At 39.5% G+C, this 23,772-nt stretch overlaps 1 protein-coding gene across 1 annotated transcript; it reads left to right on the top strand.

Annotated features, from left to right (window-relative positions):
* The first annotated feature begins 12,570 nt into the window (after positions 1-12,570).
* LOC125886401 (ATP-sensitive inward rectifier potassium channel 12-like) lies at positions 12,571-23,233 on the top strand. The gene is made up of 4 exons (XM_049572590.1): positions 12,571-12,657; positions 13,495-13,604; positions 19,782-19,960; positions 21,341-23,233. The coding sequence occupies exons 3-4, from the start codon at positions 19,869-19,871 to the stop codon at positions 22,977-22,979; spliced, it is 1,731 nt and encodes a 576-aa protein (XP_049428547.1). The 5' UTR covers positions 12,571-12,657; positions 13,495-13,604; positions 19,782-19,868; the 3' UTR covers positions 22,980-23,233.
* The last annotated feature ends 539 nt before the right edge of the window (positions 23,234-23,772 follow it).

The following is a 23,772-nucleotide window of genomic DNA, read 5'->3' as shown; positions in this document are numbered from 1 at the left end:
TCTGCAACGCTGTCTTGTTATCAGCACAGTGCAAAGTGGTGGCAGGGGGCTAGCCAGTGGGATACACACACACACACACACACACACCAACATGCACCTGACCAGTTTACCACAACAAACCTCATAGAACCTCAGATTACAGCACACACAGAAGCTTGACCTCATTGTCTAATCAAGACACCATTACTCAATTTTGCCACTATTTTAATGCTCCAAATGGCACATACAGAACCTTTAAACAAAGATATAACATATTACTCTTATGACGCCAAAATGCAGAGGGCAGGAAGTGAAAAATCCATACACTGCATAAACTGGCTATAGAGGAAAGTGACAACATTAAAAGGCTGGATGAATCTGCAGGCAGCAGGTATTGTCAGAAAATTGAAACTCGTTTTTGGATGTAATCAATACAAAATGAAGAAAGGGATTTCTTTTTCAACTTGACAGATTTGCACAATGTGGAGATGATCATCGTTAGAAACTACATTGTACTGACAACCTACTGGTACTAACACGGTGAGCCAACAAAAGCATACAAGAGTCACTGCTGCAATGCACTGATGTCAGCCTAACAGTTACTGGGTGACTAGCTAACTTTAGCTGCTATTTCCTACCTATTAGGTCAACTGTCTCCAGAGGTCTTGTGGAACACCATTGAAAATCTGAGTCAAGCCTAAAAACACAGGCATCATTAATGCAACACTATAACATTCAAATCACTTTCATTCTGAAGATGGAGGGTTTTGATTTACACCTGCAGATATTTCACAGCGTTTTTTTTTCTTTTTTTCTCCCTTTTACGTCCTACTATTTTAGGGACTTAAACTGGCCCTCGTTTTCTCCCAGTTGGATTATTTGGAACAGCTGTAAAGAGACATTTGTGCAGTGTTGGTAGTCTTTGCCTTCAGTTGTGTGCTCTTCATCTGGATGGCACACCAATGTCTGATGTCGTGTGCAAAGAAGCTGTTTGTGAGTTTTGGATGTGCTTGGTTGGTTGGATTTTCTTACCTTTGGAGTCAAATTTATGGTTTGACCAGTTTCTTGTCATCATGCTTCAACAGTCACATTGATCTTCCAATTAATACTTGACAAAGAAAACTTGTTTTTTTTTTTGTTTTTTTTTCCCTCTCAGAGTTCTTTAAGTCTTAACAGTACACTTGCACTTAACGTTACAGCTCAGTAGCCTAATAAGAAACTAATAAAGAGATAATATCAAGGCAACAACTAGGTAATACTGGGGTCGTAACAGTACAGAGACAATAACCTGTAAAAGTATCTACATTTCTGTAAAAGTGCAATGGTAGGGCCAGAACATAAGGGGTTAATGGGTAAAAAAAAAGAAGCAAAATATTGCATCTAGGATCTAGATCATTTATACATATATATTTAATCAACATGGAGTCTTTGTTTGAGTATTTCTGTCAGTGTCAACGTCATATATTGTAATATGAAAAGCTGGAACAAACTGATACTACAGACAGAGAGGTAATAGAGGGTAATGTCAGGGTAATGTAAGGTGTGACCTAAATTCAATAGCTTGACTTTAGGTTCTGTACCAAACTCCTCTGAGCAAATAGAGTGTGTCTCTGAAAACTGTTGGCATCATTACTTGAGTTAATTCCCAGCGGGGAACAACGTGCTGAGGCTGTTTTTCAGTGTTTGAATGAGCCACAAGAGGGGGCCTTTTGTCACCTTTGTGCGCGTGCGTGTGTGTGTGTGTGCAACCGAAGATACAGTACACGGATATTCACAAACTGAGGACAAACATGCACATTTGAATGCTCACATTCAACTCCTCTCCGTAGCTCTCTCTTTCTTCACTTCATCTGCACACATGAACATCCTCTTCACAAAAACAAGCCCACCCTGCTCATCGAACATCCACAGAGATGGTGTGTATTTATAAGTGACTTTACTCTGTGGCTTGTTTCAAAATGATTAGTGAGTTTACTGTGTGTGTGTGTGTGTGTGTGTGTGTGTGTGTGTGCGTGTGTGTGCGTGTGTGCCTATGTAACGTTAAACATATCCTAGTTTGTGATGATTAATTACCATTTCATAAGCCTACATTTTGTCATGTAACACTATCAAACAAACCTCCAAGACACGGGAGTATAATTAAACATTTTTGGCAAGTAAAGTGACAATTAAGGCAAGATATTTTTATCATCTGCTGTGTGTCACATGCTCACTGTTGCTACATTCAGCCTCTCGTGCAGCCCTTGCTATAATGAGAGAGTAGAGCCAGTATCCATGGAAATGCAGTCGGAAAAGTTCAGCTGACAAAACTTAAAACAAACAGAAAGGTTAACATTTTAATTACCATATTAAAGTTTCTTCTCTTTAATAACCGTGACCATAGATTTTTTCATTGCGGTATTTTTAGAGCTTCACTTTTTTCTGTTTTTGCTGATACGAAAATTAAATTGATCAAGATTGCTTTAAATAATAGCTAGGGAAAATGCATCCACAGCGATGAGTCTCATCCTAATGTCATCTGCCATGTTGAATGTGACACCCTGTAAATTCAGATGAATTCTAATTTGCTGTCAGTGTTTCTATTATTCATCAAATTTCTCTAAAGTGATCCCAGCAATATCATTTGCCACAGTCATTGTTGTTATAGTGTATAGTGGTGTGGGCTCTACCATCCACGAGTGAGAACAATTTTCAAAACAATAATAGCTGCTGTTCTTGGTGTGGAAGGACTTTGGTATCTAAGTGTCTGAAATCACACCCTCATTCACACTTTCACTGTCCAGTGGACACTCAATAGCTTAGTCTACTTCAAAACTGAGCAGTAAATAGAGTTTTGAATTAAGTCCCTCCCCTTCTGAAAGAGAAAGTCATGATGTCACTTAAGCGACTTGTGAAGGCATTCCAACCTTGATGAAAAAATAAATGCTTTCTCTCTGGCTGGTGCTTCTCTTCATCACACATCAACCTGATTTTTTTCAGTTTGAATATGCACAAATGACTGTTTATTAACAATGGACTAGGCGACAGGTGTCGCTTAGAGAGACAGTAGTTCATGAGAATCATGGCCTCAAAGTTTACATTAACACCAGGATTCTCTAACACATGAACTACTGTCTTACCAGCTGACAGGTAGGACCATGTCATTATAATAATGCCGAGAGTGGCCTTTCACATTGTATCTTTATGCAGGGGTTGGCAATAAGTCACGAGTCGACTCACATGACTAAGAAGGGTTGGTGGTTAGGTTTAGGCAAAAAACGATGTTGAAGAGTTAAGAAAAGATTGTGGGGTAGGGTTAGTCAGTCGGTCGGTGAGCACCTCACGTGACTAACGAGTCATGTGACAAAATAACTAAGCATTGACTTTTAGTTTAGCCAAAGACATGAACACCGGCCTCCTGGGTCAAAGTCCTATGCATGCTGGGCAGATCCATCTCCCCCGTCCCACTTGCGCTAAATGGACTTGTGGCCTCATTTTACTTCATCTGTTGCACTGAGTAATCTAGTAATGGTCAAATGATGACGTGGATGGTTTTACACTGGAGTTGTTTGAAAGCTCAGCGCGTCTCACACAGAGGTTTAATGGTGCCCCAGGCGTCCTTTTGACACCCAGTGAGACCAGGCTGCCACAGAACTGAGGAACATCACATCTTTCAACGCTTTCTCCAAGTCTATAAAAAAGTGGTTACTGGACAATCAAATATGCTGTCATAATCTAGAGGAAAGCTTTTATGTCTTGTTTCATGAATAGTCTTTGCTCATGTGCTTTTGCATGTTTTTCTACCTCCACGCTGGCGATAGCTGTGGCTGAAGGCATTATGTCCATCCCGCCATTTATCTGTCTGTCCCACTCTTGAGAACAAGATCTCAAAAATGCCTCAAGGGAACTTCTTAAAGTGTCCACTTGGACTCAATGATGAATTAGTTTTTGATGGTCATCGGTCAAAGGTCGAGGTCACTGTGACCTCTTCTGTTTCATTCTTGTAAACATGATATCTTCAGAACAATTTGAGGGAATTTTTTTCCAATTTGACACAAACTTCCACCTGGACTGAAGAATAAACTGATTAGCATTTGGTGATTGAAGGTCAAAGGTCAAGGTTAGTGTATCCTCACAAAACAATTTTTTGGCCATAACTCCAGAATTCTTGCACTGATTATGACAAAACTTCACACAAATGTCTAATAGGATAAAATGATGACATGTTGCATTTTATATGCAAAAGGTCAAAGGGCAACTTCACTGGGACATCATAATATCCTGCAGAAACACTCTACTGGTCATCATTTATAGTCAGGAACAGGAGGAGAGACATATGGTTAGATATTGACTTGATTACACTAATCGTTAACTGTGCTGACTGTATAGATCCTCTGTGTGGTCAGGGTTAAAATGTGGGTGAAGCATTTATGTTTTCACAGACATGGCTGTAAACTATGACAGGAAATTGACTGGTGCTTGAAGGCATACAGTGGTAATTCTAGTTCTTTCATTTTCTTTTATGTCATAGTCATGTCATTGTTTAACTATTTATCTGTACTTCTGTGCTTTTTAATGCTTGATTTTAGGGTTTTTATACGCAGTCATCTTGCAGACAGAGGATGATCATATCCTGACCCTGCAGCTCTGCAGAGAGCTATAGTGTCTTTAAGCTCGTTGTTTTGGTTTTACAGTTCTTATAGTTTCTCATCATTCTCGTCTCCCTTGGCAACATACAGCTGTTTTTTGCAAGTTTTGTTAATTTCCACATTCATTTTAATTTCAGATCCTTAACATGTTGTTTTTTTTAAAGCAGCTGCACAATATAACTGTTTTCCTGTTATGCCAGGTTACATAATTCAAGTTAAATGTGGAATCATCTGAGAGCTAGAGGAAAATTCATTTAAACCATCAGGCCTATGTTATGAACTTGTGATTTTAAAGCTGGCACATGCCACTGCCTGATTTTTTAACTTATAACTGTTCACCTTTTTTAATTGAGTTATCTAAAAGCCATCTCTCAGAGATTCATGGAAACGTGAGGTCATGTGCTGTGTGCCCAGCTTTTAGCGTTGTGGGTTTTACGTCAGAGTTGCAACATTTATCACATGCAATCGATTGTTTCTCTTTCCATCACTCGGTCTCCTGGAGTAGAAAAAGCATGAAAAAAATACTTGATAGAAAAACAGAGAAATAAAACTATGTAACAGAGTCTCTCATAATAAGACCAATCTTAGATGATTAATTAAATCCCCATCAGTGATCACCTCTGTATAAAGAGCAAAAATTGATCCAGCACTCCTAACCCTGATCCTGCCCCTCACCCAGGGCAAGTATTGATTGTGACTAATATTCCTGCTCACAGCAACCTCTTTTTCACTGACAGATCGACAAGGCTGCACATTTTTTTTTTTTTACATTTATGTACTATGTTTTCATTCAAGACACTGTAGCTGTTTGTCAAATTCTACTACACAAATGGGAGAAGAGCAGAGTTTACACTGAAGTTTACATTTTATTTTACATGGGAGAAATGTTTTCTTTTACCCTGAAAATGCCTCATCATGAAATCATCATCAACAATTAAGCAGCCACCTCATTAAACTGCTGCAAGATTTTGATTTCTCTTATTTGATTGCAATATCACTTTAACTTTACCATGTAGCACTTATAAGCAGTATATAAACAAGTAATACATTGATGATAACACACTCTAATGAAGCTGTAAACACATGTAAGGGTGGTTTTGAGTGTGCATTTATGTGTTCATCAAAAACTCTTATAAGGCATTCACAACCAGTGTACAAACAGTTTACAAATTAATACACTTAATTAATTGTTAATTGGTTATACAATAATTCATTATTAGCAAATCTTTACAGTGTCATATTCAAGATCTACAAATCATGTACAAATCATTCATAGATAGGTTTAGGCATAAAGAGATGTTGAGCTTCTTTTTCATTCTTGAAATATTAGTTTGGCAAAAACAAAACAAAACAAAACATTCATCCCAGAGCTCTACACTGCATTTTATGATCTTCATCTGCAGATGGAGTTTGCCCAGTTGTCATGGAGAATGAAGATGAAGTACTTATGAATTCATCTTTTTGAAAAATATGTTACATACATGTTTCACATTTCATATTTAAATTTAATATATTAAGACATATTTTGTGTGATTTCAGGCTGTTCCCCTGCATTGTTTGTATGTATACCTGCACAAAGTAATGTACCACAACTTGTATATAACCAATGTAATCAGGAAGTCTGTGATCACATGACCGATGCGCTGATGGGATTAGAGAAGGAAGTAGGATACAGAGCAAAAGTCCTATTAAGGACACAGGTGGGATTGGTGGATGGGTTAAACATACAGGAATTTCCCCGGTGTTCAGGACCATGTTAAACCAAGTGAACTCTGAGTCTTCCTAAACCTAACCTATGAATCTTAATGTTAAATACATAGCTTTACATGTAATGTGACATCAGCATTCATTGGACACTAATACGTTAGATAGCATACAAACCATTGTCTGTGCATTTTCGTATTATATGCACATGTATCATTGTATAGGGTACACTGATGATTTACAACTGTTAAATTTAATTGTCACTCAACATGCTTCATCTGAGATGTTATAGCTGTTGACAAAAACAATAATTAACACTTAAAAATGTCCTTATATGCTCACAGCTACATTGTACTGCGTTACTGCTTTTTATGAATTTACAAATTGTTGAATACTGCTTATGAAAGTTAGAGAGTGGGGGTACATTTCAGGGTGTTACTACATATATGAATTAAATTATGCATAGGTGTCATGTATTAAAACACTGTATAGGAACATGACATGCAGAGTAAATGTCAGCACAGATATCTCTGTGTTTAATGAGAAACAGTTCAGTCTGGTTCTTTCTTTTGTGAATAATTTTGTTATGTAAGCCTGTCTTGAAAGAAGTTAAAGTAATGCTTGCAACACTTATTTATACAAAACTGGCCAAAAATGTGCACGCAGATCTTTGGAGTGTTATTTCATCAGATATTCAAGAAGTTTGGGAAGATAGATTGGGAATCAGTTGAAAATAAAATACAGTACAATAGATTGCTCATGGCATGTTGGTGTTTCAAATAGACAGAGCAACACTGTAATATAGTTCATATTCCTTCCTTGCCCTCCTCCCACCTCCCCCTCAGACCGCTTTTCTAAAAACACATTGACCTGGATCACTTCTCACAGTGAGAAATGAGGTGTCCGCCTGCTTCTGAGTAAATTGGCTCTCATGGCATTCGAGGGGGAGTCATCAAGCAGGGCCACAGAGATGGCCGACACTACAGAAAATAGCTCCCATCATCTGCTTATCACATTTTAAAAGGACTGAAGGGAAGAGTTATCATAATAATGTTGTGGGCTTTTCTGTCATTGCCCTCCTCAATGAGGTTTGCTCAGGGAAAAACCCGGTGTGTGTTTGTGTGAATGCATGTGTGTGTTTTTAATGCTTTTCCGCATGTGATCAGGAGAGGTGATGGATGGTCCTGGTGGAGACAGAAATACAGGAGTGCCTCCAGCAAAATATGCCACTAAAATGCATTAATATCTCACTGCCACCTAGATCAGAGCTATTTCTATACACAGATGGCCGGGTTGGCAGTGAGGACGGTCTTTCCTTCACCTCAGCTACATGTCTTGGTGTGCGACTTAACACGCTCTGATTAGAGGGTTTTCTATTAGATACTTTGGCAGTCAAAGTGTGGCTGCAAAGCCTGCTCAAACAGAGCAATCCTCATGCTTCTGCAGTATTAATGTATTATCTTTATGTTATTAAACTATCATGTGTACAACCCACATTCATTTATCAAGTGTAAATGCCACCACGTATTTGATTGTAAAACTTTGTGCACATGAATCATCAAACAGCTACCTTCACTAACACAACAGTAACAACTCTTTCATTCAGACTTGTTAAATGGAGGACATTGTGTTCCTCTGGCTGTGAGTTATTGTCAGCCCACTCATTCCCACTTAGTTAATCCCCTAACCTCTGACCCGTGCCCACACTGCTCAGTCCGATATTACTGTACCCCCCCCCCCCCAGTGCAATGCAACACCCACCTGTTGTCTCATGAAGCTATAAAGAAAGGAGGTTTAAATATAAACCGTGTAGAGAGAGAGGGAGTGTATTTATATGCAAGAGAAAGGACAGAAAGACGAGAAAAATAAGGTTTCCATGGAAACTAAAGAGTTGTGTCTAATTGGCAATAACACCTCAAAGAGGTCTGAAATAAGAAACATGAAGCCGGCCTCATTGCCGCGTTCAATCGACATTTATTTATTAATGCTTTTCTATTTATTTACAGACACTGATGGTGTTCAATCTGTCCAGTGCATCAAGTACACAGTGATTTTGGCTGTAGTCATTTTATCATTTTGTCTGGGATGAATGGTTAACTAAAGCAGGAGAGATTATTTTTTATCACTTCAGAGGACACTACGTTCATTTGTTTCCTAAAGCTAACCCCTAACCTTAACCACCACATGCCTAATCCTACAAACCCTTACCCTAACATTAACCCAAGTCGTCATCCTAAAATTTAATCATTGACATTATGGGGACTTACATTGTGTTCCTGAAAGGACACACACACACACACACAAACCAAACCTCAACCAGGCTGCCAAAAGAAAATCCCTCTTCTTTTTTTTAGCTATTAAGTCTGGATGGACTTTGCTGCCTCAACCATCAACAAATCATCACAGATATTCCAGAATATACTGTATTATCACCCCTCTAATTTCTTTTAGGGCTGCAATTAATGATATTTTCATTACTAATTAATCATTTTGTCTATAGAATTGTGAAAAATGCCCATCTCAACTTCCCAGACCCAGAGGCTAAAGGGACTACCTTAAATTACTTGTTTTTCTGACCAACAGTCCAAAACCAGCAGTAAATCTTCACACGTGAGATGCTGGAAATATTTGACATGTTGCTTAAAAAATGACTGAAACAAATGATTAATTAATTATCAAAACAGTTGCTGGTTAACTTTCTTTTTAATAGACTGATTAACCAACTTATTGCTAAACCTATAGATTTTCTGCAACCACCAGGTCAACAGTGTACCTAACTAAAATAAAAAGGAGTCTCGGTCGGTCCATCCTTTTATTTTCTCTACAATAGTTATTCATCTGATAGACTTGAAACTTGTATATATTGCTGAGGATCCTCGGAGGTACAATGTTGAACACGAGCTCTTGAGCTCTACGGAACATTTACACTTTTGTTCTCGAAAATACCTTTTAGTTCACTGAGGTCATAAAATGTTCTTGTGACCTTTTGCACTCAAATGGGGCTTGTACTTCAATGTTGCTAGGGGACACAAGGAAGGAAACACAGGAAAGCTGCAAGCACCAACAATGGAGGCTGAGCAATTGGCCTGTTCTGAACACACACTTTTGAACAGGCACTGCACCAGTGTTCTTATTTCCTAATTTTGAGATTTACTTGATGAATCACAGTTCCAGACGTTGCAAAGGGAGGTAAACACAAATCACCATTATGTAACCTGTTAAACCTGACATAACACATTAATGACATAATCACCTCCCTTGGCATGGGATTACATGTAAATAATGCCTGAGACGAATGACTGTGAGCTGAGTTCATCTGAAGTTCGTCATAATTTTACCTTTCCGTAAAAAGCATCTCCAATGTTATATTTCATTATTACTTTTAAAGTATTAGTGTAAATGACAAGTAAAAGCATGAGATAAGATTGAAGCTGGAAAAAGTAAAATAATTTCCATCATGACTTGTTACAGTGTGGTTGTTGGTTGGGTGCCGCTGCTGGAGGCATAGATGTAGGATGGAGAATGAGGAAGAAATCAACAGATGGAAGCTGCAGAGATTTTAGCAATTACTCTCTTCTGCCTCTCTGATTATCTTCAGTGGACTGGCGATTTAGTCATCATGGTTGACGATGCAAGTAATTTGTTTCTTCCAAAAAATGGTAAATTGTAAAAGCCTCCACTTGACTCAAATGATTGTTGAGTCAGTTCTGGATGGTAACTATACATTTTAACAACAAATAAGGTGACATGTAACTTCCAAATGAACATTATAACATTTAAAATGAAATGGACTGGGTGTCTTCATGTGTTGTCATGGTTACAATGATTTGTAATTTCTGACCTAAATGTTTAACATGATGCTGTCTCTTTTTTGTTGTTGACCACAGCAGAGGCTAACAGAAGTTTTAATATTTGGGCTTGGGGAGGAAAAGTCACGAGCTGTGATGAGCAAGCCAGTAGGATACTCACCCACAGGGACTCACATGCACTAACATGCACACACAGCTGGACTATCTACTGTAACACACAACAGAGAAGCTCAGATTACAACACACAGGCGCAGTGTGACATATGTGACTTCTATATTAAAGGTTGTGTATGCAATATTAAAAGCATCACACAGAAATGAGATGCTAGAGACGCGGACGCTTCAAAGACGCTTGAAACGCTGGAAGCGCTTATTCAATTCGTGCTAGCTACTGGCGTCTGACACTCAAAAATTTGAAAATATTTTTAACTTTTCAGCATCTATGCGTGCCTAAAAACGCGCGTCTACAAAAACGCGCCTCTAAAAAGATGCTGGAAAAAACGCCCGTCTAAAAAAACGCTTGAACACCGGTCAGACGCGCCTTATCATAGCAAAACAATGGTTTTACTGGCGTCGCGTTTCTGGCGTTTCATCTCGGTGTGATCGCTCCCTTAGGCTTTCGGTCTGATGAAAACAAAGCTCCTGAGGGTGAGGGCCAACATTTCGGTCTGATCCAGTGTAGCCAGTGGATATCCCAGCTAAGACTTCCTCTTCCATGTGCTGTTATTTTTGCTAATCGCTATAAAAGATATCTGCATATGAATGCAAATTTAAAAAAAGGTAATATAAAACTTAATAGCTGTCACACAATAGTCAGTGAGTTCAGAGATTGCATTTCGGCCAATGCGTTTCTCAAATGTGGAGGATAAATGTTTATAGAGAATATAATGGCAGTAAAACAGTTGAGTACTGACGTTCCGAGCAGAGAATGAAGTAACGCTACCTCTGTGTGTTTTGTAATTTTAGCATCTCTGTGATTTGTTGTGGTAAACTGGTCTGGCAGCACATGCATGTTAGTGCATGGGTGTATCTCACTAGCTCGCTCATCACTGCTGCTTTGCACTGCACGCATACAGCAGTAACCCCTGGTATGGGGACATTGTGGCCCCCACCCTTCAGATCACCCCAGTTCACATCATTAACTCTATTAGCACTGTTGCTGTTGTTAAGTGCTGTTTATGGAGTTAGAACTATCAGCTGATAGGGGAAGTTTAATAGAAGAGGCTATTGAGGTGCATTGCGAGAAATGTAGAGCCAGCATTTTTCTGAGCTTTACCCAAACTAGGGAATAAAAGTCTTTTCTAAAAGTATTCCTTCATTCATGTGTCTTTTGCAGGCCTCCTTTGTGGAAGTGCAAGTCACCAGATTCATGATTTGAGTCTGACTCAAGTTTAAGTTCTCTCTCTAAGTTATGTGACTCATCTCTCTTTGAAATATACAATATCTTAAACAATTATAAAAAAAGAACATAAAAGAAATTATAAATCATAAATCACCATGTAGAGCACCCGTGACACACAACTGTGTCTTGGATTTCTTTGGTGGGGATCTGAAACCATGAAATCAGTTAACTTTTGTATCCATCAGACAAAATACTGTATTGTTCTTCAATGAAAAATGAACCCATTTGTGCCCACAAATGAAGTTTTTTATTTCCTTTGGTGGAGATTCTTCTCTGGGCTTGCCTAAGCACAAATCTGAAGAACTTTTTCAACATCAGTCAGACTGTTGGGCTGAAAAGTGAGTTTTCATATCATACTGTATCTGTTCTTTGGGCATATGAGACTATTGTTTTTTCCACATATTTTCCATTATGTATCAGGAAAACATTATAGTCCCATTTGCCCAAAGACTTGCACAATAACAACATATTTATATAACCTACATGTTTAAATGTTTTGAAGGTTTACAATTATGCATAATTAAGACAGTGTTGGTTTGGTAACCCCAGATTCACAGAGTCAGTGTATTCTCATAGAACAGTTCATTTGATATTCTACGAATTAAGGCCCCACAAATGACGTTACGTCCTTAATGTACAGTGAAGTAACTAACATAAAGTCACTGAGGGTAGGTTTAGCAAAAGAAACATGGTAAGGATATATGACTCAAAATTTACTCAAAGTTCTCACAGTTCTGGACAGTCCCTTGAGAAAGGTTTTTTGTTAACCATCAACCACCCAAACTGCCTTCTTACAAGACTGCTTAGGGGTACTTCCTTGTCAGCGCACTGGTCACATGTTTGCAGCCTTTCAAAATATGTGGGATATATACAAATTTAAGTGCATTCATTTTCGTAGGAAAACATATGAACAATTTGTGAGAACAGCCTGACAGAGTATAGGCGTAGCCGTAGCTGTTGCTGTTTCAGGTTGTTTTCAGTTCATGAAAATTATTGTAATATTTTGGTCGTCCCAAAAAGGTCTTGTTCAGCCTTTTTTTCCCCAGATTCCCAGTTTGAGATCAATAAAGTACTATCTTATCTTATCTTTTGTTGAATGAAAGACCCTCTAAGGAGTCAAATATTCAGTTTTTCCAGTAAGTACTCTTGTTTTATGGTTTTAAAGCCTGTTTTTTGCTAGCAAAAATTAGCATTAGCATTATTACAGTTAACTAATGCGCTGTGCCAACCAAGCTAGCACCTAGCGTTACGGTTAGCTCACCCTGTTGTCCCCTCTCAACCTGGTCACTTGTGGCTCAAAAAATTCAAGATGGGGACGATGTTTTATTTTGCTTCCTTTGTCCTTTAAAAAGGTGAAAACCCATAAATACTGTTTGTACATATCTTTGTATATTGTGCAAAAATGGATAAAAACGCAAAAACTTCAACTTATTGTGCATTCCCACAGTTATACACTGAGCCAGTTTAATCATTGTTGTAATTCAATATGAGACCAAAAGAAACCCCATTTTGTACCACACAGTCAGTATATGTAAACACACTGTAAAATGCCTCAGAAACACTCTGAACTCTCCCAGAGATAACAATAGTCACTGGTGTGTTTTGTTGGATGCCAGTGCAAGTCTGAGTGGGCTAAAGTCTAAATTATACAATCCACATCTCCACACTCTGGGGAAAACAATAGCATATATATTTATAAATAGGAACATAATCAGAGCGCACTCTCTCTCTCTCTCCCTCTCTCTCTCTCTCTCTCTCTCTGTCTTTCTGTCTCTCTCTCTCTCCCACACACACACATACACACACACACACACTGGCAGGGATCAGAGCAGATGCACAACCAGCAGGCTGCAGGAGCGACTCCGTTCAGCTACTATGGAGCAACAAAACAAAGCTCAGACTGGAGACATGTACAAGTTTGTGCAACAGAAATCTGCCAGCAGATTTGCTAAGGAGGTGTTTGTCTATTAAAGGAAAAACAAAGGAGAGAAGAAGAGAGGACGGTGCCAATAACTCAAACATCTTTTTAGGAGGATGAAGCCAATATTAGTCTTCGAGTGATTCAGTCGACAGTAACACCTGGGTGAGTTTATAGTTTCATATTCTTATTTTTATTTTTCGTAACATCTGTTGGATCTACTGGAAAGATTTTTTTTAAAAAAAATCTTGAATCCTGAAAAGGCATTTTTGTTGTTGTTATGATCAGTAATTACAACATGTTAACTTTCCTGATGCCACTTAAAATCTTAAAATTTTAAAACTGCATAGTAAGTAGTAGTGCCACCTCTTGCAATAGTTTCTCTGTCCCTGTTCTGTCTAAACAAGCAACTACTCAGAAAACACAATCAATACTTAAACAAAACGTTCATTTGGCTGAGTAAGTCGACTGTAAAAAATCTGGAGAGTGTAAACAGATAGAGGAAAAGATTTTAAAGGCCAAAATCATTTTCAAGGTTACGGTAGTACTCAGCTCTTCTCCCAGCCCCCCCCATCACCTCTTCGCTCTCAGCTGTCGATTATTCCTGCAGGCTTTGGATTGATTTTCAGCACTGGACAGCTCCTGTGGCCTCAATGAAACGAACACGCGTCACAGCTGCTGCTTAGTTTGCAAACTGCCCTGTCATAACTTTGGGTTGCACTGTGTGAACCATCGATCGGCATTTAAGACTTCCTCTGACAGTGATGCATGTGCAAAGATGGAAACTTCGCTTTTATCTATATGATTTAAAACTGGTACATATTTGGAGCAACGTATGACCCAGATGTATGGTGTGGCTCAAAATATCCTCTATCAAACTGATTTGAACTCACACATCTTTGAACTAATTTTTGCAGCACAAAGTAATATTTATTATACTTTAGTAAAAGTAGCAATACCACACTATAAATGTACACCATTACAAGTAAAAGTTTCAAAGTTTTACAACAGTAAAAGTATATAAGTATGAAGCATTAATGTTCACTATGACAGAAATTCCAGTTTGTTTCTATTTTCCTTTTTGTAGGAACTACACACAATACTTTTAGTGGGATCACAACAGAAACAGACTTCAGATGATGCACAAAGACTGCATAAGTGTTAAACATTAACATATTTTTAAAATGAAAAATAAAAGTAAAAAGTAAAGGTGGTCATTATTGTTTATTAAAGGATCCATATTTGTCTTCCTGGGGTCCCACACATTGAAATTCAGGTCAAAAACAAAATAGGACTACAGACAAATTAAGATCTAAAACAATCAAAATACTGAACTGTCACATGTATCATGTATGTTTTTACAGGACTATTATTACCTATGCATTAACATGTAAGCAGCATTTATAGAGGAATTAATTTATCAACTGGATATACACATTGTTAAGTTTTGTAACCCAGTGGTTTTCAACCTTTTTGGTTTCAAGGACATTGACAGACATTAGGCCATTAACCCCTTTTGGTTAGGTTTTGCTTCAGGGGCCTCCATCTAAAAATATTTTGGTTGTTAGATATGACTAAAACCTGAATTCTAAAGTTATAAACTACACCAGGAGATAACTGTGTAGGAAGTGAAACCTACGATCAGAATAGTCATGCTAATGATTCTTACTGACACAGGGCTCACTTCTGTTGTGTATTAAATAGTGAAAATAAACTATTCACAATTTTTCTGGGGACTCCCTGGATTTCTGTCAAGGACACCTTGGGGTCCCTGGACATTATATTTAAGTACAGCACTTGAGTAAATTTAGGTACATGCCACCACTGCATTAGACTTGTTTTGGCCTGTGAAAAGAACACAAAGGGGCCTCTCTATTTTGTATATCTATTACTTTTTAGTGTTATTTGTAGTGTGTATTTGTGTGTGTGTGTGTGTGTGTGTGTGTGTGTGTGTGTAGGATGAAGTTCTTCTAGTGAGAATATGTGCCTGTTATGCTATTTTTGCTTCTCCATAGGACTATAGGACACTGTGGACCCACTGCTGTCCTCAGGGACATGTGGTCCCTTCTTTAATGTCAGTTAAAAGACGTTGTGCTGTACAGAAATACAGAGGAAAAACAAAACAGAATCGCCTCCGAAGAACATGGCGTTACCAAATGCAGCTCTCTCGCACATTTTCGAACATTCCTTTGTCTTTTAGAAAGACATTTACAGACTGGTGCGTGTGTGTGTTTGAGTGTGTGAGTGTGTGTGTGTGTGTGTGTGTGTTATAGAGTGTTTGTAGTAACATCATCTGACGTCATAATCTCGTCATCTTAATCTGTATTTTTTTCTCACACTCCGTCCAATGTGGAGGACCTCCTAATCTTTTTTTTTCTTTCCTTATCCCTCCCTCCCCTTCTCATATCATCAGATCTCAGATTACACAAAAGGGCTTAAACCAGGTCAAACAGCAACTGCCATCCACCTTTCATATTGTTGTTTGGATTGGGAGATTAAGGGACATGGTAATCTGGTATTTGACAAGGGCTTCCTCCATCCTTTTCCTTTGCATGATTATGCTCTGACGTACCTGAATAAGAGCTACGTCAGAGTCTTCAGCACACTGCGTAATAATAATCTGCTCTTGTGGAGAGCTGTGTTGCACTGCAGGTGTCGGTGCTTGTTTATGAGCATAGGTGGGTAACTTGAGGGAGAGTCTGGCCTATTTACATCTCTCCACTCCACAGTTGGTTTATCTCCTCCTTACAAGTTGTCTCACACACACACACACACACACACACACACACACACACACACACACACACACACACACACACAGCAAATTGGCCCCACAGAGAGAGAGAGGAGAGATGTTCCTATGGAGACGGCTAACAAAGTAACTATGATCAACCATTAATTACTGTCACTCTCCCCCAGGGATCCCATCAGATGAGGAATAAAGATATCAGCCAGGAATATACTGACAACAGTTGGTTGCATTTGTGGCAATACTGAGATAATGACAGTATTTAATGTTTGTTCAGACATACAGTTATTGATACAATGTACATTTTTGGCAGATTCACACAAACTATTTACAATCCTCACCCATTTATAAAACAAAGGCTTTATAGCTGTAAACCCCAACTTTAGTCCCTGCGTACTGGCAGTTCTTTGGTTTTTAGTTTCATAAAATGCAATGTAAACAAAGCTAGAGATGTTTCACTGGAGAGTCACAAAACAAATATGGATCAGGAGTTTGATGAGCAAACCAGTAAAATGAACCAGTGTAATGTTCCTGCAACACGTGCTCAATTTGTGAATGTTGTTTTTTTTCTGATATACAGCTATATTGTACATATTTGTTATGTTATAGTATTTTTTTTTTTTTTTTTTTTTTTGGGTAATTTTTCATCCCATTGTCATTCCCAGGTCGTCAAATACCAAAACTTTATGGCGCCCCTCAGCGTCTCATAGCGACACACAGGGCACCTTTAGCTTCTCTGTGTGACACACAGCTGTAACGCCATGTTAGCCATGATCAGTGTTCCGAAACAGTTGCGGGTAGGTTTAGGCAGCAAAACTACTTGGTTAGGTAGATTAAGTACGATCGACAATAACGTAGCATGACCTAAATGCATCAGTGTGTGACATCATTGCACAACGACAATGCTGACTTTTGGTTTCACACGGGACACAACCATGCCCCTCTGGGTTAAATTCCTTTTGTGTTCAGTCCATCCTCTTCTCTTTCTTCAGGCCCTTTTGTCTTGCTCTTCATATTACATCAGTTGCTCAGCATTGAGCATTGCTCTGGATGGGTTTACACTGGAGTTTGTTGAAATCCTGAAAACTTCTTAAAAGGATGCTAAAGGGTGGCGTCGGTATCACACACCGAGGGGTAAGAAAAAGTGTTGTTATTTTATGACCTGGGGATGAGAACGTGCTGAATTGTTATCTATTCTGTATTTATGTTCTTGACTGTTGCAGTACTTTGCCTTTATTTTTATTTTTTCTAAATATGTTTACTTTATGTACCAAACACCAAGGCAAATTCCTTATAAGTGACAGTTATAAACCTTACTGTCATTCTGAGTCTGAAGTGATAGTTTGTGTTGTGAGAAAACAATCTGAACCCGAGGGCCACATGATATTTTTTTTCTGAAACTTTAAGATGGAGTTGGGTTTGGTTGTCATGGAGATGATTTATAACATGATTTCACCCATGATACTTTTAGGATTCTTTTTTACGGGGGCCTAAAAGCACATGCTAGTCAGTGGACACTGAGTGTGGATGTTTTATGTTTTTTTCATTCTGTTACACTGTAAACCTGATGTCGACAAAAGACAAGAGAACAGTTCAATCAACACCTCTCTGATATTTCAACAACTGGATATTGTATAGAATCAGCTTTACAAAGGTATTTTAAAGGCTTATGCTAAATATTGTGTGAAGTTTTGTTTGCATGACACTAATAATAACATAAATATCTTTCTTCAGAGGTAACACCATAATATGTTTTTAACCAAAAACATATTCTTAGACAAATGTAATTAAATCATACAGTTCACCACAGCTGGCCACACCTGTATCCAGTGCACCATCTCAGTTATATATATAAAACCAGTTCCATTTTTATTGTCCACTTAACTGGGAACAATGCTGTATTTAGACAAATAAAAACAGAAATTGATTTTGTGAATATAAATAAAAAAGGGGCGGGAAGGTTGCCATTGGATATGCTAGCACAGGTGGCATGGACCAAACATTTGGCATGACACAAAAATAAAAAAACAAACTAACAACACTGAGATATAGAACATTAGATACAACATGTAAAACAATAGATAACTGATTTGGAAACTATGGGATGCTCCTCACCAGTACAAACTGTTTAAAATAAAATACAAATACAATTCAGGAGAACTGCACCAGAACAATTCAGTCTTTCATTCATGTCTTCATTGTAAATCCCATCAGACTGACTTATGAACAGTGTTGTTCCATCCTGATCCCATGCATGATGCCGCTGGCACCGACATGCGTCTGACCTACGTATGTGATCCAACATTTTGGCTGGCATCTTTAAGGACTCTGTAAGAAAAGGTTGTGACTTCAGGCAGAGGACACTCTCCTCCAGCTGTACCGAGCTGACGTAATCATCTGCCCTTTGGGATTATCCAGTCGAAAATCACTCCTCATCCGGCCAATCAGCAGCCAGTTCGTAACATCTGTCATTGGTGTTACAGGAAAGAGAGTCTGGAAGCATCACATACAAAGGTTGCACCCAGGCCACATTACATGATATCAAATCCTATCAAAATTCTATTTGCTTGTTATTGACGGTGATATTGAACAAAAGCTTTTAAACTGCAGATTTCCCCAAAACAATCCATTACTGCCTTTCACTGTCAACTAATTTAAATGAGCCACAGTGATTCACGTATAATAAAACATGAACCACTGTTGCCCTTTTGTAGTGCGTGCGACCGGCCTTCTATTGGTTACGCAACCCGGTGCTTTTTGGTTCTCCTGGCTTCCAACTTGCTGACATAATAAGCCGAGTGAAATCACCCTCCAACCTTGTCATCAGGCCAAACAGCAGATCGATTGTTCCTCTAACAGTAGATTACCACTGATTCATCTCTTTTTTAGACCTTTGTCCCTTCCACTGCCTGTCTGGTTTTCCACCCCTGATTGGTCTGAAGGTCCCTAAGGCTAACCACTAGCAAGGACCTAATCAATAAGCTTTCATTACACAAAACTGTCTGGTCTGCACCGTGCATTAGGACAAAGCCAAAATTTACAGGGAGAGATTTTTGATTCCTCTGATTTTTAGCCATTATAGCAACGTGGCGCTATAGATGGAAATGTCAGTTTGTCCACTGCTTTGGTCTAGACTGAAATATTTTAACAACTATTGGATGATCTGCCATGAAAACTGATCCAGACATTTGGGTCAAATTTTCAAATCATCCAGTACTTTGGTTAGTGACTAAATTCTTGCAAAAATAATGCATTTCCCCTCATCCTCAGCTGTGCTGCTAATTACTGATAGCATGCTAACATGCTTGAAAAAAGCACCCATGGTAAATACCCCCTGCTGTAGCATGTTAACATTGTCATTGTGAGCATGTTAGCATGTTGACATTAGCATTTAGCTCAAAGCACCACTGTGTGAGTATGGCCTCTCAGAGCTGTTAGCGTGGCTGTCGACCCATAGCCTTGTTGATTTTTTTGGAGGTCCAGGAATTAGTCATCTTTGTTAACCAGTTTGGTTTTGTTTACCTCCACATTTTGAATGCACTTAAATTTACAATTCTGATTACTAATGTCTTCATTGTCTTATTTGTTCACAGAAAATGCATCACGAGAAGGCAGCACTGATAACGAATGCAAGACAGACCTGAGCTCATACTGCCCCCCTGTCCAGCAACAGTACTTTAATGGTTGGAACTACCCGCCCCAACCTACATTACTGCCCTCGCAGACACAGCCTGATGATCACCGGTGCCATGGGAGCGGTGCGAGTCAACAGGTAAGATGGGGATGGGGAAACCGTGTCAGTGGCCACTGGCCACAACTGCTCTAGTTTTTCTTTTAGGTTGTTTCTGTTGCCTCTAACTTAGGAAAAAAAAGTCCAACAAATTATGTCTGCACCTACAAAAATATAGCAGATATTAAAAATATTGTACCAATTTTATCAGTCACTCTTAATATAGGGTTTATAATCCTTAAGAAATTATTAAATAGAGCTTAAGAGATCAAGTATAAGCCAATATTTAGAACACCATTTGGGATGCCAGGTTTTTAAAAAAATGGACACTGTTGTTCACCAGGTAGAGCCTCAATCAAACCATTTGACCTCTGACCCTATGGGACATGGCTGCAGGGCATCTGGATGATAACCCATTTATCAACTTTTTTTTAACATTTACAGCTGCTGACTTGATGGATGATCATAAAAGCCCTTTATCAATAACATTTGTATTTCCATACAGATGACTTACCAACTTCTGTGAAGAAACCCATGACCCTTTATCGATGAGTTCATATGTGTGTGTAACTGCAGAATTGATAGTTTATTACAATTAATAGATAGCTTATCAATATCTATATTTTCAGACTTGATGGATTTTTAGAGAGTAAGAGACCCCTGAGGATTTATTCCCTGGGTCTAGACCTGTGAATCCACCCACTCCACTAGGTTTGAGTTGACTGATTCGTCTGACATTGAGACACAAAACTGCGATTTGTCGTTTAAAATAAAATACAACCAATGAATGCTGCTGAGGGTCTCGATTAGCCAATCAATCAGAGTAACACCTTTGTCAAGTGGTGTGCCAGAACTATTGAGAAGCAACAACAACAATGGCCAGTGCTATAGACAAGAGAGATGCTACAATCAAGACCGTTTCTTCTCCATATCGCCTGACATCATAGTTTATTTTACTTTGCTCTGCTCCACCCATGAAACCACAGCAAAAGTATGTTGTCATGACTATGGCAGTGTGGACTACAAATTATGTTAGATTCAGGTGGATATGTTGGTCTCTAGTGATTGGTTAGGGAAAACTGAATCAACTCCTCTGTGAAAATCAGTTACAGTGGACGGTTTTTTAAAAATGTGATGTATGATAAAGGGGTACTAAAACATCCAATCGATTGTTCGCAATCAGAGTCTAGCAATGTTACTAAGACAATGAAGGTCTGCCAAGCTCTGCATTTCTCCACATGTTGAAGTGGTGTGCATTGAGCTGTAGTAACAAAGATACAGGTAACAGGTACAGCCAAACAGGTCTGAGCTTACTTTTTTATCATACTTACAGAGCAGAGAGTTTGACAGTAATGGCAACAGCGAGCAGCTTTATAACCTGTCAGTTTCCAGGAAGTAAATTTCTCCTCTCTGTTCTTCCAGATACAGCATCGTTTCCACAGATGAAGATACCCTAAAGATCTCCAGCCTGGGCCTCCACAATGGCCACAGTCCTCTGACTCAGCAGACGCTGTCGGGGGCCTGTATGCGGGGTGAAGAAGGAGGAGGAGAGTGTCAAGGAAGTGACGAGGGAAGAGGAGCTTTGACTTTGAGAGTGGCAAACGAGCCCATCGTCCACAACAGCTGCCGTGCTTCACCTTCCTGTCGTCTGGGCCTGGATCTGGGCACCGGCCGCCTGCGCAGCCGCTTTGTGAAGAAGAATGGCCAGTGCAATGTGGTGTTCAATAACATGGAGGATAAACCACGACGATACCTGGCTGACATTTTCACCACCTGCGTGGACATACGTTGGCGCTACCTTCTGCTCATTTTCACCACCACCTTCCTTCTGTCTTGGCTGGTGTTCGGCCTGATCTTTTGGGGAGTGGCGCTCGCTCATGGAGACTTTAACCCTCGCATTCCTGTGAAGGAAGGGGATCCTCAAAATAACGTAGAGGATGGAAAAGACGAATGGCGGCCATGTATTCTCCACATCCAGGGTTTCATCGGGGCGTTCCTCTTCTCCATAGAGACCCAGACCACCATTGGATATGGTTTCCGGTGTGTCACTGAAGAGTGCCCAGTTGCTGTGGTGACTGTGGTGGTCCAGTCCATTGTGGGCTGCATTATTGACTCCTTCATGATCGGCACCATCATGGCAAAGATGGTGCGGCCCAAGAAACGGGCACAGACCTTGCTGTTCTCACATCATGCCGTCATCGCTCTGCGAGATGGTAAGCTGTGCCTCATGTGGCGCTTGGGGAACATGCGCAAGAGCCACATTGTTGAAGCACACGTGCGTGCTCAGCTCATCAAGCCACATGTGACGGCGGAGGGCGAGTACCTCCCTTTGGAGCAAACGGACATTGATGTTGGCTATGACGATGGGCTGGATCGGCTGTTTCTGGTGTCGCCACTGGTGGTGGTCCATGAGATCAACAAAAACAGTCCTCTGTATGACCTGAGCCGGGATGACCTACAAAAGGAAGACTTTGAGATTGTGGTCATCCTGGAGGGAATGGTGGAGGCTACAGCTATGACCACTCAGGCCCGTAGCTCCTACTTGGCAAAGGAGATCCTGTGGGGTCACCGCTTTGAGCCTGTGGTCTTTGAGAAGAGTGACCGCTATTACGTGGACTACTCCCGCTTCCATAAGTCCTACGAAGTGCCATCTACACCTCACTGCAGTGCCAGGGAACTGAGTCTGATGACAGGTCGTGGCGGGCAGTCCTCATCCTCCAGCTCAAGTTACTCCCAGTCTCCATCACCATTTGTACCGAGGGCAGCCCGCCACTTCCTGGGCCCTCACTCCCCCAGCGCTTTCTGCTACGAGAACGAGGTAGCTTTGTGCTGCGGGGATGACGAGGATGAGGAGGACGTGAAAGAGGAGGCAGGGAGCCTGAACGTCAGAAGTGACAGAGAGGTAAAGATGAGAGATGACATTCACTTGGGTTTTAAAGAGACATTTGTGGAGGAGCAGACGGTGGAGATGCTGTGTGTTCTGGACACAGAGAATCAGATCAGCCTTGACAGACTACAGCCCACCCTACCTTTATACATCAGCAGAGAGTCAGGAGTTTAATCAATGTAATGGCTGCCCTTCCATTTTGTTTCCTCTCTTTGTCTGTGTGAATCCAACCAAAGTATTGAACTCGTGTAAAAATAAAAGATGGAGGACACAATTTAAACTGTACATCTGGCAGAAGAGAAAGTTATTTTTTGCAGCTGTACAAATCCACTCAGCTTTAGCTCATAACTTGCTCTGGTTTCAGGTATTGTACACTTTCAGTTGTAACATCAGCATCTAAACCACGCACAGCTCATCTACTTTTAAACATGGTGACCGGATATTTCTCTCAAATCATGAGGTATCTTGAAGACTCTATTGCTTTCTTGTTTTATTCAACATAACGGTGTATGATCTACAGTTAAGTCAAGCTTTTTGTTCTTGATTTTGTTTTTGTAAATATGATATGCTTTTGTTTGAATTTTGAAATGATTATGCATCATAAACAAATAAATGTTATGAGAGAAAAATCCATTTATTTCAAAAGAAGCACAACACAAATGCTCAACTTCAACACACTTATTTTCTCTGTGTAAAAATAAATTATTTATTTATTTTGAACTTATGTCTTCCTGCCTGTTATTTTTCACATTTGGTGACGATGCCATTTATTCCATTATAGACAACAGGTTCACACACATTGAATGAGCCATTAAACAGAATTCAGTTAGTCAAACACGTACCGTTGAAGAACAAGCACTTTATTCTTACTTTTATCATTAGATATGAACACTTTGTAACAGTGTGTTGTTTTGTATGAACACAGAACCTAATAAACAACAGTGTATACTGTTAACACTTGAACTGT

This window comes from Epinephelus fuscoguttatus, linkage group LG3 (genome assembly GCF_011397635.1).
Source record: "Epinephelus fuscoguttatus linkage group LG3, E.fuscoguttatus.final_Chr_v1".
NCBI lineage: Eukaryota > Metazoa > Chordata > Actinopteri > Perciformes > Serranidae > Epinephelus > Epinephelus fuscoguttatus.
The sequence above is the reverse complement of the archived record's forward strand: the minus strand, read 5'-3'. Positions and strand labels throughout refer to the sequence as shown.